This window comes from Opisthorchis viverrini (genome assembly GCF_000715545.1).
Source record: "Opisthorchis viverrini unplaced genomic scaffold opera_v5_10, whole genome shotgun sequence".
Classification (NCBI taxonomy): Eukaryota; Metazoa; Platyhelminthes; class Trematoda; order Opisthorchiida; family Opisthorchiidae; genus Opisthorchis; species Opisthorchis viverrini.
This window is the reverse complement of record NW_008751666.1, coordinates 45,558-60,918: the sequence shown is the minus strand read 5'-3', so window position 1 is coordinate 60,918 and position 15,361 is coordinate 45,558. Positions and strand designations below refer to the sequence as shown.

At 41.1% G+C, this 15,361-nt stretch overlaps 1 protein-coding gene across 1 annotated transcript; it reads left to right on the top strand.

Annotated features, from left to right (window-relative positions):
• Window positions 1-1,767: 1,767 nt before the first annotated feature.
• On the top strand, window positions 1,768-12,891 carry T265_12672 (hypothetical protein; the record flags this gene model as incomplete). Its single annotated transcript, XM_009164935.1, has 4 exons — window positions 1,768-1,914; window positions 5,210-5,389; window positions 8,873-9,029; window positions 12,806-12,891. Coding segments are annotated over 4 exons (570 nt in total), but the record flags the coding sequence as incomplete, so codon positions are not given.
• Between the last annotated feature and the right edge of the window lie 2,470 nt (window positions 12,892-15,361).

The following is a 15,361-nucleotide window of genomic DNA, read 5'->3' as shown; positions in this document are numbered from 1 at the left end:
TTTTCCATAGTTTGTGTGGCTGGTACAGATGAGGAGACGCGAAATATGTGCGTTTGAGTGCTCTTTTACTGTGTGCTCTTTATACCGGCTGTGGCGGAATAAATTATCTGGCGAAAACAAAACTTGATGCACGTAAGTTACTTTTTCGTCCAATTTCCTTCACGGAATACAAACAAGCCGAAAAGTATGTGCGCAATATGGCAACACTTAGTTTTTTCTCTCCTAAGAGTTTATCTTCCGTAATCTTTTTGTTGGAGTCCGTTCCTTCACGAAATCCCGCGCTTCATAGAAACCACACCCAATTTTCGTCATTTACAAACTTAAAGGTTGCGGATTCGAGTTCATAAATAAGTTCTTGAGAAGCTGTTGCGTATTGCTATTGTTAAACAACTGCAGAGCGCATCGCGACTGTTTACGATTGAATAAGTTCATTTGTTGCGTGAGGTTCAGAATTAACCTCAATACAACTCTAGGGTCTGATAGTTCTGCCCTAGTTTGTTTTAGAATAGAATGCCACAGCACTGTCAAAATGCGCGCCGGCTGTTTTCCGGGCAGCGATGTTGCCTAGCACTTGCAATGGGATCCTCCATAGTTTGAGGGACCTTTCTGCTGAGTATGATTGACAGTCGTTACCTCTTCCAGAGTTCATGTAATTTTCTTATTACCTTCCTTTCGTTGTCACCTACTTGTGTGATCATTATCGTGTGTGTTTATCCTGTGATGTCTTTAGCAGGAGTTAACCATGCAATAGTTCTCTTTATACCTATTTCAGTGCTTCCTAACCCTTCTTCATCCACTCAGTCTTTTCAGGGCCTGGCAGAAAAACAGCATCTTTGAAGTCATTCAGTGTACAACCTCTTTATGTTACAAATAGTTTCATTTAGGACATCCAGTCACCCTTTTCATAGTACTAAGTGAGTTTAAATCTCATTATCCGAGAAGCGAGGTTTTTATAATCTAGAAATACAGTCAACGCCAAGGATATGGTGCCTAAAAATGAAATTATCTAAGCTATGTGTGCATAAAGCTCGATAAGTATGCTATCCTGTGGCAGGATCATGGAAAGGCCAGAAAACTGGCCGGTAAGACAATAATAAAAAGCACAACGTGAGTCACGTGCTTCAAACACAAGGTGAAACGCAACGAAATTCAAATTAGGTGAACCTTAGACCTATACTTCATTGTCTTCACTATCTTGGGATATAGAATACTCGTTCTATTGTACATTCATCAACTAGTTGAAAGCAAATGCACTACACTGTATTCTTGGTTTCACTTCCTATGTGCGATATTTTTTCCACTGTTTTGTCATGGATTCCGCTTCTAGCATTTTACCTTCAGCGATTAATCTGACAAGATTTAATGGGTCGTTAGAATCGTCTCACTATACAAGAATCGAGTAGGACAGGGGGGAAAGTTTCCCAAACTTGAGGTCTGTTGGTTCTAGCCCCCTTTCACCTTCCTAGCATAATCAAGTGTCATCGCTCTTTTGAAAGAGACTTCACAAATCTTGTCTTACCACCTGTCGGGTTGGGCTAAACGAGAAGGCCTTGAGCGTATTTCACTCATGGACGAATTCTCCACACTCTGCGTATGTTACTGAAGCATGTAACTTGCCAAAGTTAAACACAGGCCACACAGACATATGGTCAAATTGGCCTTGCGTTGCCGTCACTGATGCGAATGATTGCCACTTAAGAAGCGTCTTGGTTGTTCACAAATCTGTGTCACAAATCCTAGTACTCCGCTTTCATTTGTACTTCAGTGCTGTCACCCCACTGTTGGTGTTGTATTGTGAAAGTTGGTTGTAAACCATCCCTCACAAAGTGGGGAACAAGAATAAGTTTGCCTACTGTGTCCAGTCGGTGTGATCGGCCACCGATCGTGAATGCCGCTTGTATGGTGTGGTGTAATGTGCGTGAACCCAGGAAAGTAGTCTGGGTAGCCAAGAAGTCATGCCCCGGTAATCCAAGAAGCATTATTTAAACAAAAAGATGCGTATATAATATCGGCAGGGTTTTGAACAAATAGCAACCAAAAGAAGACGAGTCCGCAGAAGAGTTCACAAAAAGCATCTCCTGTTAGGTTTATGTGAGCATTCTACAATCCACTACCATCTTCCTAGAAACTTTATGAGTTTCTTTCGCCTCACAATTTTTCCCCAAAAGTCATGAAATTATGGCGAAGACAACAAATTTCAAGGATCGGATGACGGATTTTTACGGCGAAAGTTTAGGGCATATCCAAACAGCTTAATCCCGTGTTAAACTGGATGAAAATTCTGAATTAAGATCCAAAGTTCTACCCTTACCGCTGAAGTTTGATCTCCTTCTAAGTGGTACCCTTTTTACTCATTGTTTCAAAAATTAATAATCATGCCCCACTGTCACGAAGAAACAGTACATTACCGTAGTGTATGTGTTATGTGCCTCCGTGACCCAGTGAGGTACAGTGGGATTTCTGTGCGGCACCCGCACTCTCTTCCACACCATATCTGTCAGTGTTTGAAGGTTTGGCCAACACAGTCTCCCGAACGTCCAGATTGGAGTTTGGAATATACGCGGAGCATTATTCTCCAAAAGATGCACTTGCATTATCTTGCCAAATACCACTACCTCGAGGTCATGCTCTTGAGCTAGATACTTTGATTGAGGACCCTCCTGTTTAGGTCTGGGAGCCTTAAAAGTATCCCAGCCCGCGTACAACCATGATTCCTACAACTAACAATGCTGTCATACCACCACTGTCGTTACGCCAGTGAAGTATCAGTGTTGAACACCAATGGTATGCTGTCGATGACGACAGCGATATTGTATCTTGGTACAGTACCCACAGTGGTGCTGTTACACTAGGTATTTGTAGAATATATGTGCGCTACTTGTGTGCAGGTAGAATGATGACTGACAGCCACTAAGGATGTCTCACTAAAGGATGTGAAGAAAGAAAAGAAAGGATAGAAACTTAGTTCAAACGCTTTTCGTCCTTAGTTTGAACCATCAAGATCAAAGGGCCCGTTCCCTCCAATAGCATCAAAATGAGCACTCCTCAAAAATCTCGGTGGAAACTATGTTCAGTGAAATTGGTGGAGTATCGCACGGAAAGTTTGCCTAACGGGGGCTCAGCTCAAAACGATGGACAGGCATTAGCTTTTCTTTTGGCTAAGGCTTGACTGCATGGTCGCCAATTAGTTTGGTCAGTTACTGTTTTGCAAGATTTCCACTCATGTACATGGAGAATCCTGTGGGCTCCAGCCAGAAAGGCACAAGGAAACCGCTTCCATTCGTCTGATTGTGGTCAATTTAATTTGCGTTACCCTCCTGCGGTCTGTCCCCCTGAAAGTCTTGACAGCGAGTGGAAAACATTGTTTATTTACTAGAAGATTGTGACTCACTGAGGACAGCTCAAAACGGCTGACCTTGTTGAGCATCAAGTTGCGCTGTGACAGTTTGTGCTCATTACAAAGTGCGGGATAACATACCATTAATTACGGACAAGAATGAGTGCGCCTAATCCTACCCTCTCACGATGGTCTCGGAAGCCTGGTCTTTGCTGATTTAAATAAGTGGCAACATAAGCTCATTTGCGGAGTAAGTTGACAATGACAGCAGACCCAACTGAATCCCCGGATGTCTGTGGTAGGCATCGACTGAATCTGCTGCATGAAGGATCATTTTTTCAGGGGGCTCGATACCCGAGATGCCAGAGTGTATTTCGTTGACAAAACATCACATTACTACATTAATTATAAAGTTGGACTTTGGTAGGCACTGTATAGTCCACTGAATAACTCGACCAGTTTACTTCGGAAAAGGGTAAACGGAAATTATTTAAAGTTAGTTGTATTCAGTGTGAAGTGCCCCATGTTTATACTTTGAGACAAACTACAGAACAATGTTGGAAGCTCTCACAATTCTTGCGCATTTTTCTTCCATGAGCTGGTAAACTGAACTGGTATCCTACACATTATCCTCAAAGAAATTCCTTCAATCTATGGGAGGAAGTAAAGCGGCTGTCTTCTACTGTACCCCTGTGTACTTCGTTGGGTTCTTCAAGCTTTTGGACAGATAATTGTGCTATTTTGTGACAAACGATTATCAAGTAAGCTTTTCACTAGGAAATTATTACTAAAGTGGAAGTCTCTTTTCGATGTGGAAGGTAGTTCTCGGGGACACTCCTAAAACGAAGAAATATTCCTTCTCAGTGAACGTGTCTGCAGCCTATAATTTTATCATTGCATTTTACTCCTGAGATAAGGTAAACTTACCTGAACTCAGGGTTCACACCAAAACAGTATCAGTAGTTCCCTTTAACCCTTGCCTACTTATCAACTGCTAGGTGGGGTGTGTGATGGCACGATCAATGCCAGTGCAAAATCATGCAACACCAACAGGCACTTCTTTGTCTAACTTGATGTGTTTGGTGATTCATCATTGCTTAGTACATACGGTACTCAGTTGTACACAGTTGCTGAGGCCAATTCTTCAGCTGCCGAGATTGAAGCCAGTGACGATAAAAAAACTTGTCTGCAAGATATGACCGAGTAAAATAAAGCATCGGATGCCCAGAAATTATGGTTATTTTGTATCCCTGAGAGTATTTGATTTGATAAGTACAGAATTGGTAAACCGGTCGAAACAAATGAGTATATTGAGCTAAGGGCAGGATTATTTATTTTTATCGGCATGGATGACAAGAGCTGGTGGTCCATAAACATCTATTTTCCTTAGATGAATAACTGGCGAAAATAACCATAGTCAATCACGTATATGCGACTCTTTCAAAAGCATAGAAATACAAATCCCGTTAGGCCTCCATGGAGAACATTCATGTCGCAATCGGGAGACAGTTTCGATCACCTCTCTCAAGCTGTCTTCGGTGACAGATGCTGTATAAATATGAGGTTGAATGGAAGTCCTCTGTGGACACTTTTAGTCAGCACTAACCATATGACTGAACAAGGGTTAGTTTCTTGAAATAATACTCCAATTTTTGGACACCTTGGTAAAGGTAATACTATTCGCACTAACAGAATTGATCTACTTTAAATGTTTCAGTGCTTCCTGACCGTGAACAGCAAAGTGTAAATTACTTCTAAATCTCAAAAAGCAGAATTAATTGATATACTTATTAGCATCTTTATTTATTTGAAGTGGTTTCAGGGCTAACAAATTCGTTGTTTACCTGATCCAGCAGAAATAGTCAAGTCTAGGAATTCAGCCGGAAGTCCAGTCATTTCGTGGCGTTTACTTCTAAAATTGTGGCGTATACTTGGCCGAAAGTCGTGTCTTCTGAGCCTAAAAAGACCGACCATCCTGTGAAGGCAGACCTTTTGACCTTTATCTCTGTTGAGTTAGCTCAGGGGTTAAGGCACGAACCTACTGGTCGAAAGGTCCCCGGCTCGAACTCAACATCGGAAACATGATCTCTCCTGTCTAGGCTTGAGCAGACTTTTCGGCAGTTCTTAGCTTCTCCCACTAAGTATAAGACAAAGAATACTGAAACCTGTCCGGTAGGAGAATAATCCGTTTAAGCTCCTGTTATACTTCATCTCATAAAGTTGACGTTGCAGTACACCTTGAGACTAATGTAAACACTTGAATTTGTAAATGGTATGGAGATTCCAAACTTCTATCCATGGATTTTGCCATGCAGGACAAGTGAAAACGTGAATTTTATTTCAACAATCCTATTTCACTTTCGTTACATCCGGTCCAATGGGCATCATTTTGGCAAAAGTCCTCATGCAAGCACGAAACATGGGAACTACTGATATCCTGCATAAGTATGTTATGGCAGTTAATTGCCCCTGGTTAGTGCTGATGTATTGCCTTCGACGATCCTGATGCCGATGACAATGAAGATCACAGTGATGATGATGATGATGATGATGATGATGATGGTGGTGGTGGTGGTGATAACGATGATGATGACAGTGGTGACAATGATATGATCCTGACATGATGGCTGTACAGTGCAGCTTGCGTTTTCGCTGCCTTTTAGAACGATGTGCACAACTGACAATGATTTATTTCGCCACAACCCACAAAACAGGAACAAGAAAGTTCTAACTAATCATACCAGCACTCCTCTGAAATTTCGTATCCTGAAGAACCAGTTAGCACCAACTAACGTGAAAGGGGGGTATAGTGAAATTTTATTTTTCCTTGGCATGTATGATCCGCAATATGAGTTTTTATGCCAAAATGTATATCTGAAGAGTCGCGTACATGAATCTGCCCCGAAACTGTTGAAGTGTGCGTCACTCGTGACTTTCAGTTGGAAAAAGCTGGCCCCAAAGTGCTCCAGGGTCTCGTTTTATCAAGCTCTTCTACTTCAACGTAACGAAATCGAAGGTTCGACTAGAGGGTCTCTCGTAATTATTGCCCCACTAACATTCATCAGTTCTAATCGCTTTATTTTAAAGCTTTCTCATTATCAAACCTCCACCTTGCTTTTGAGAATGCGTGGTTGGTATTTTTGTACGGGTTACAAGGTTGGTATAACTGCTTGTCACTAAAATAAAGACAGGTCAGTGCAGTTGAATACTTCTTACCGATTAACCATAACTGCTAAGGTACTACCCTACGGACTTCCACGGAATCCCGTATTCTGGTTGAAAACTAGGGCAACGGGTTGCTGGCCTGAAGTTTATTGATGAAAATCTTGCTAATTTAGCATGCATACATGCTTCCGTCAACAAAAACATTTGTCCAGAGGAACGGCGGCACATGTTGCTAAGTCATTAGCTTTGAAATACTGCTGTTTCACCCATAAACCACACGGGTGTTGAGGTTGCACATAAAATGCTCGGCAAACATCAAACCAACTTGGTGGTCAGTAAAATTCTCGTGGTTGGCGCGTAGATGCACACCTCGGGAAAAATTGGTATACAAATGTGGAGATCAACTTTTGACTGAATTCTTTAGGGAATCAAGAGTTTTTTAAAATGTCTTCGAATAGAGGGGAAAGTCAAACGGCTTGTCCCAAAGCTAACTGAAAACATATTCCCATTAGGCACTACACCCTTAGCTTACTGCATTCTTCCAGTTTTACGCGCAACTAGGTTTTTCCATGCTTCATATTGGTAAATTTTCGAAAGTACTCTAACGACTGTCATTATATCATAACCAACACTGCAAAGAAACTGTAACATTTGCACCCACAACTACAACTATGATGTTTCCAGAAGATCTCCCCAATACTTCCACCGAGTAAATCCAAGCCCGACTAGTCACATTTGCCCTTTTTTCTGAAGACTAAGTGGTGCATTGGAATTCATTAAAACCAGCCCCTTGTTCTCCTAGTTGGACGAACACCTCTGAAAAATATGGGCACGCCTTTAGCTAGTTTCAGATTACTTGGTTTCATTGTGGTTTGATCAAGTCTGTTTGTCGCGACTGATTTACTTACTAGCGTGAAATGGTGTCTCCTTGAGGAGACAACTTCGGGGTAAAATGCACATTACACGCGTTTTATACCAGTGTGGTGTACTTTTATTCTTCTGGATGTTTCAGACAGTTTTTTGAGGGTGGTGAGAAATTTTTAACGTCACTTTCTATACCCAATAATGACTTATAATAGTGTAACAGAATAGACATTCATATTGCTCGTCAGCCCGAAACATCTAGAATAGCCGTCAGTTTGAGATAAGCTATCACAAACAGGCGTCTTGATGCGAACAAGAAAAAATAGCGCTGAGTATTGAGAAATCTCAACATATTGAAGTATTGTGCATTGCCTCAGTTTGCCCCTTAGCCGTATTACCATCGGTTTGTATTCCAACTGTGGACTGTTCCTGTTTGCACGCTGAAGGTTGGATTACCGACTAAATCAATATCCTTAGGAAGGGTTAACTAAAGTGGTGAAGTGAGTTAGATTTTATTGACGAACTGTTTCAGGTGGATTAAGGAACTTCAGCTGTGACGTCTAAACTTCAAAGGGACCTGAGCGACGAGAAACACTCACTTGAAGAAAGTTCTTCGGTAATTGAGCTTTTAGAGATAAATATGCCAGATTTCTGGTCAATCAGAGTTGTTCTTTTTGCCCTATCCGAAAGTACCCTGAATATGTAGATTTTTCTTTCCAATGTTGAAATTATTTTAATCACTTTAGGAAGGTACTGAACATTCTGGTAATCTCCCGTTTTCCAAGATAATGTGTTTGCATAAACTTTTTGTCTACACATGCTAATAACCTGTCTTTTCTCAAAAGGCGTAAGTGCTGAGACATAGTGAGGTTTTATGAGGAACCTTGATCACGACTCCGATCAGTCCGTATTTCATTGAGGCGATGTGTTGAAGAAAAACCTTATCCGAATAATCGTAGTTCTAGAAGTCGACAGTAATATGAAACTCCCCTGTTTGCTAGGAAAAGAGGTTGGTTTGGGGGTTTTGTTAATAATCGGCCTCAGCCAGCAGCACTTGAAATAAATTTGTCCACTGAAAAAATGAAGTAAAGCCTGAACTTGTATACGGTACCCAGGTCTCGGTTGGTTTTTCCGAGTAATGTTTGACATTTTCGCCCAATTAATTTCGTGAATGTAGTTGTTGATCTTATTCTCACTCTAAAATCAGAGAGCTGAATGCACTTAGTGGGGAATGCCGCTTGAGAAATCAAACAGCTGACATTTTCCAGAGTCTGAAACATTCATGAGGACTTCGTTTCTAGGAGGCATTTCAGGAGTGCCAAAATTCTGACTGGTTCCAGCACGGCTGCTTAATCTTTCGGACGTAGGTTGACTGATCGTATTTATTGTTCTGAACGAACTTATTTACCAGTATTATCTGTCATACTTCACCTTTTTTGAACACCAAAGTTAGACCTGAAAGCTAGAAGATTCAGCTTTACTTTCATTGATTCCTCCGTTTCACAGAGTGGCTTCCGGAAATCTCCACCTGACGAAGGCAAATGGCGACCCCCCCTCACTTCCACCTTCCTTGAGGACGTTTGTCCAGCATTTGTAAACTACGAAGAAATGAACATACCTGCTGCAAAACATGACACTAATCCGACCGAATTCTTTGTGTTACGTAATTGTATTAACTCTGGAACAGTGATCAACGAAGAAGGGCAGACCATAAGGCGTGGGAAAAAGATAAATTCTAGTGTTATGTAAACTCATTTATCAAGCCAGACAAAACACGTGGGAAATATGCTTTGTCAGTGACGCTCAGCTGACTGGCTAATTTGCAGTAAGTCTCTCCTACGTTAGACAAAGTTGCCGCTTAGCTAAATGCTGAATTACATTGTGAAATAAAACAGATCAAATGTTTGAAAAAAGGATAATCGATCATTGTCGGAAGTGGGCACAAAAGCGGCTTCATTTTTTATGTATTAGTGGCCTTTTGAGCACCACTCATTATTCGTCCGCATCAAACGTAATTTCCAAGTCCTCAGCGGGGACTGCAGGTCCAAATCGCACTTATCATTCGTAGATATTGTGCAAACTTGAATGCCAAATTCGCATCGCATATGTGTATATGGTCCGGATAAAAACCCGAATCAGCACACTTTCCAGACTGTCAGTAATAGAGAGGTCCAGAAGCTGTATTTGAGCCTTCATTATCAAGGGTAATTGAAGTGGGTGTATGCCCTTCTATTAAGTTGATGGTGGAGATGATGGCACCTATGATTTTTGTGATGGGTTAGACCCAGCTCCCCCCACCTGTTCCGATCTTTCCTCCGGCGGTGAATAGCCAGTATTTTCACCTGGTGTTGTCGTCATTGCTGATGATGATGCCTTCTAGATTTCTTTACCTGTTGATGATACATTGGTACATGTCAGACTGTTAAATGATTCTTAGTGATAATTGATTGGTTGAATGAGCAATAGACGCGCATAAGTGATTCTGAGTGCGGAACAGTTATGGTCTTTCGGTCTTTCCATCACATATAATTAGTGTTGTGTGAGTTGAGAACCTATGGCTAAAGATGTAAGGCGTATGTATTTTATGTTTCGCTAGTGGCCCTCCATATGACACATCTGCTCTAAGCCACAAAACTTGGCGTTTATATCACCCTTAAGCAATCACGACAGGCCAAATCGACCCAAGAAATACAGATAATCTTTCACTGTAGGATAATTCTGGTGCATATTTACCATATTACACCTGGAATAGGATGCTGCCATATTGCCTAAAGATACACGAAGTCACTCGAAAGCCAGGGTTGGTCAGTTGTTTCGCGCCCAAACGGCCGTAGTGTCAACAGCCCAAAGGTTTTGAACAAAATCCATCCATTGACTTTAAGACACTGTATGAACCTTACGTGGTACTGGGTGTTTATCGAATGCCATAGTCACACAATAGCTTTTAACAGTCTAATATAATTTTCCTCGAGTTTCGGACCGTTCTAACAAAAGGTCACGTTGATTCAATGAAGACTCTTCACGACAATTTATTCGTCTTACTCCCTGTTCAGCAGCACTAGCCCAAACGGGTGAAGGTTGAACCAATAGGCGGCGGGTTACGGCTTCGAAATTCCCTACTGGAGTTTCGTGATTGATGATTCCAAATAAAGATAGAACTGCAGTACACAACTTCTCGTTTTTCGGCAGAGATTGACTTCAATGACAGTAGGAAATTTCAGTGCAATACTTCATACAAAACGTGACGAAATCAACTTGATTTTTCTAGGTTATGAGTGGGCAATTAGTTTTAGCGCAAAAATTCAGGTACATGATATCATATGAAAAAATAACCCATAAAATAAGATTATTTTCATTTACCCTAACTAACAGAACAGTAGTTTTACTGCTTTTTCTTCCCATATCAAAAAAGTCAATTGGGGTTCGCAAACGACCATCCCTTTAACACTACGAAGCCTTGTATGTTTTGCTTGTGTGCATTCTTGCTTGTGATGTGGGACCAGAAACATGAACCGAACAGTAAAACCATTTAGGGAGCGTTTACGAACAGGTTCAAGATGACCATAAAACTTTCTATGATGGGACCCAACTAACATGGACCAACCGGCGGTTTGGCCAGCTTATCTCTGCCCGATACCCACGCCCCTCGTACAGTGATGCTATGGCGTGCAAAATTGCCGCTAGGGAATAAGGTTTACACACCCAAAACCATGTTTGCTTGGACATGTGTTTTGCACCGTGCGTTTGATGCTTGGCACTGAAGTTTTTATGCATGAACTAAAGGTTACGACCAACACAGTGTACGTGTACAGGTGTGCACACAAGTGTGTTTATCCTGGGCTGTTTTAATCGTAGAAGATGGGGTTTTTTGCTCAGCCGAACTAATGACTCTGATGTCAGCACAAAACGAATTTGACCCAAGGAGTTCCGATTTATTTGCTTTGAGTGAAACTATCAGGCCTGTCTAGTTCACCTTTTTGATGTTAAACCAAATTAGGTTGATGTCAACAGGGTTGGCGATGGTAAAACGGGATCATCAGCTCCAGTTTCTTGAGAAGAATTACTCTGAAAATCAACTACTTACGCAACGTTTTTCATCCCTTTTTTGAGAACAAATTTTTGACGAAAATAAACTGGTATGAAATTTGGCCATTTGGCGCGCGCGTTCGTTTAACTTATGTTCATTTGTTCAACATGCCATGATTATAAGGCTCAAAGTGAAAGTAGAAAATAAATACGGATTTATTAGTGAAGCTCGTCAACAGCTATAAACTAGTATCCTCCAATAAGAAGGGTGTTCGTTTTTAGGAATTTCATCTTGCTACACAGTCAGGTGTAACTTAAACAATTAGCTGTTTTTCTGTGACAGTTATTTTAAATTAGTGGCTCTCATGTTTTTGACCTTAAATTCCCCACGCGTAGAAATTAAAATCCTGATTATTAGTATACTTTACCAGTGGATCGATGGAACCGACCTTTCGCAAGTTCTCGGAATCGGAATAAACTTCTAATTCGCGCCCGTCATATAAAGATTTTCGGCATACTCACTTGTTTGGTTAACTCTCTTTTAAGAGTCTGAAGGAAAGGCTGTGGTTGGAAAAGCTATTGGAAGAAAATTTAGACTCACTAGTACAAATCACATTACGCAGTCAACCTTAATTAGTGGTAGAATTTGCACGTGTGCTAGACATGCTATAGTGTTTCTCAAGTGGTCAGACTAATTTTGTGTTGTGCCTGGCATTGATATCGTAAACCCAAATTTGATCCGCTCTGAAAAGAACCTTTCAAGAGAAGGCTCCCAAAACGGCCCGATTGGAAATACTGGTTTGCGCCATTCGAAGCAACCGAAAGAGAGAATACTTTCAGCGCATGAAGTTGGGAAATAGATGCTATGTTGAGCTCGGTAAACTGAAGACCCGATGACCATCTGCAATCCAAGTTCAAACAAGTGATTCTGGTAAAGCGAACCACAAGTTCAACTACATTGAATATATCTATTATCACAATTTCACACCATATTCCTTCAACATTTACCTATCGGGAAGTTTATACACAAATGATCCTTGCTACCACTATTCACCTCATTTTCTTCTCTCTAGTTGTATATGTTACCGTTTATAAAAATGAACAAACGGGTGGTACAGCAAAGATGGTTACAGAACCCACCTTACCGCAAAATCACACGCATGACTGTTATATAACAACTCCCGTTTGTCTCTTTTTCAGAATGTGGACATAATGAACGAGAAAATGAAGAATGGGGCGTCCAAAACTTCACTTGTAAATTGTTGGCTTAGATCAGCCATAGTTGTTTTTCTAAGGAATATTTTGCCAACACGGAAGTAAGTTTCCAGCAGTTCTCTCTAGGGTAAAGCGCTTTCCCACATAACAAGGTAACAAGTTGTGTCAGTAGGTCGGAAGTATGGTGTTGTTTTCCAGCTCGGTTCTTGACTAAATTCAGTCGAGTGATCGCCTCTGGACGTAACTTAGATTGTCTGACGATACACGTCCTTAGGCTGGCAGTGTAGTCATGTCAGTGTGTGGTCATGTGTGATGTACGAACACACCTGGTTCAGTTTACGCCTTAGAACCAAAACAATGTTGGTGGGTTGTAAGCAGACGGTCAAGCGTAAAAACGATTAGTTCATACTCAACCATCTACCGATGGTTTAAAAAATTCCAACAGTAAGGTGCACTGAATAGCCTTTTCCGATGAACAGAGGCTGGTGGGGACAGAAAAGAGTACCGACACAAGACAAAAGGTTTTACTGTATCCTAATTTCATGCTTCATTTCAAAAGAGATGAAAACCAAGAATGATAAAATTCCTTACACTCATGAACATGATACACTTCTCATAAGGTTGCTGAAAATTCTTCGGCAGTCCACGAGAGATTCAGGTGGGTTTCGGGTGAGTCTTCCGCAACCCACAATTTGTTTGCAAATGGGTACGTTTAGCTGAGCACCAGCACTTATTTTATGCCGTTAATCTTATCCGTCCCATTTCCTTTTCACTCCTTACTAGGGCTTTCTTCCCTCATTTTTGTATGATACTTAAGCATTAGTGTATTGCTGCCGACGGTGATGATGTGACGATACAATTTGTAAAAATGAAGTAGATAGGAGTATTACATTTGTAGATTGCTCCGTTATAGCTTTTTCCGTCCGATATATTGATAAATTTTCATTCGTACGCACTATTAAGATCATAGCATCAGAGATCAAATTCATCCACATCAAACTCTCATGGCATTCATTGTAGATACGTCTTAATTTCGCCGTCAGAACCGTAACCAACAACTTAGTTTGCGAATGCGTGTATGTCACCAAGATATCAAGGTTGCGATCTTGAGCACAAAAACTCTGAGCTAAAGACGACCCGAAAAAAATATTTGTCAGGACACGTTTGTGTTGCAACGGACCGTTGCAGTCTAGCCTGTCTGTGGGAGCACGTATGTAAGGCTTTTAGGGGAAAGGGTGACAAATAAAGAAGGATTGCTCAAATCTATTCTGATTCGGGTGGTTAGGTAAGCTGCCGATCCAAAGTCGATAAGGTTGCGGGGTTGCGTTCCATTACTTCGATACCGCGTACACAGTATGACCTAACTGCAACCAGTTTCCGGCTCCAGTTTCTGGATCCTTGTGACCGTAGCTCCAACAAGACTGCGGAACGAAGAACTCCCACCTACAACGAAACTCATCCTCCCGAAGTACCCAAAACGAAGTCAATTGTTGGTCTTTTATAGAAAAAGGAAAACATCAATTAGACTTTGTAGAAATATTGAAGAAAGGATGATTTTACTCGAGGTTTTGTTGATGTTTTTTGTACCAGCACTTTTGGGAGAGAATTTCTAAGGACAGGGGTCAGGTAAACCAATGTTGCTGATCGAATATTCATTGATGAGCCACGTTTGGCCATTTGCTTATCCAAACTGCATTTAATTGTTTGCTAACACTATCTACTTTTTCTTGTGTAATTCATTTTTAGTATACTGTATCACATCCACTTGTAAATGTCGGTCTACGATCTGTTAAAGTGGGTAAGCAAATTTTAAAAAACACAAATAAATGGGAGTAACTTTGGCAACTTCTTTAACCTCAAGTGTTCATTATTTCTCCATACTTATGGATGATCTCTCATCTAAATCGTTGCAAAGTTGTGAGAATCTTCTTTGATTTGCCAGAAAAGGTGCAAGATAAATTTCACAATGCACTACTCATAATGCACTATTACTCGTTACGAATATAAATATATTGCGATATCTCGAATATTGTAGCAACCGTGCTTGGTGCAGCACGTTCGGTTACCTGGAAACATCACAAACGACAGATTCGGCTGGGTTCCAGGTTAGTCTCTTGGGAAACTAAATTTGCTTGCAAATGAGCGTATTTTGATGAATTTCACAAGTTTCTATTTGTGGCTTGTATATTTCGAGGTAATACTAACCTTCTTTACCAAGTTTATCTGATTAATGAGGATGAATTTTGCTCACTAGAATGGTTTAATGTTTCCAGTAACTTATTTCTACCGTTGAGGCATCCTACTAAATTTAACTGCAACGGTCCTATGTTTTCCAGGTTGGCCGGTTTCCTTTTGAGTGACCGACCGATCGACAGTCACCCATTTCTTTCTGACGTAAAATAGGTCCTGAGATGAATTGGCTTGGACTAAATATGTGGCCGGACCCCGGTCGATTTTATATTGTGCAATGTTGGCGCACACTTTAGAGATGGCCGAAGAGGTTGACGCTTCGACTTTGTTAGAGAATAAGTATGCACTAAAAACGGCAGGACCTTCCACATTCCGAAATGTCTATTTCGTACATGAACCCACCGACTCAAAACGTGACAGCGATCTCGTTCTACAGACCCCTTTTTGAGGTTTTCTCCTTGTCTTTGCCACAGGTATTACCGCGTCCTAGACCAGTGCCTCCGAAACTTTTCGCGCGTCCCTAGAGTTCCAGTCATGATACAGACCGGAAGGAAAAATTGAGGC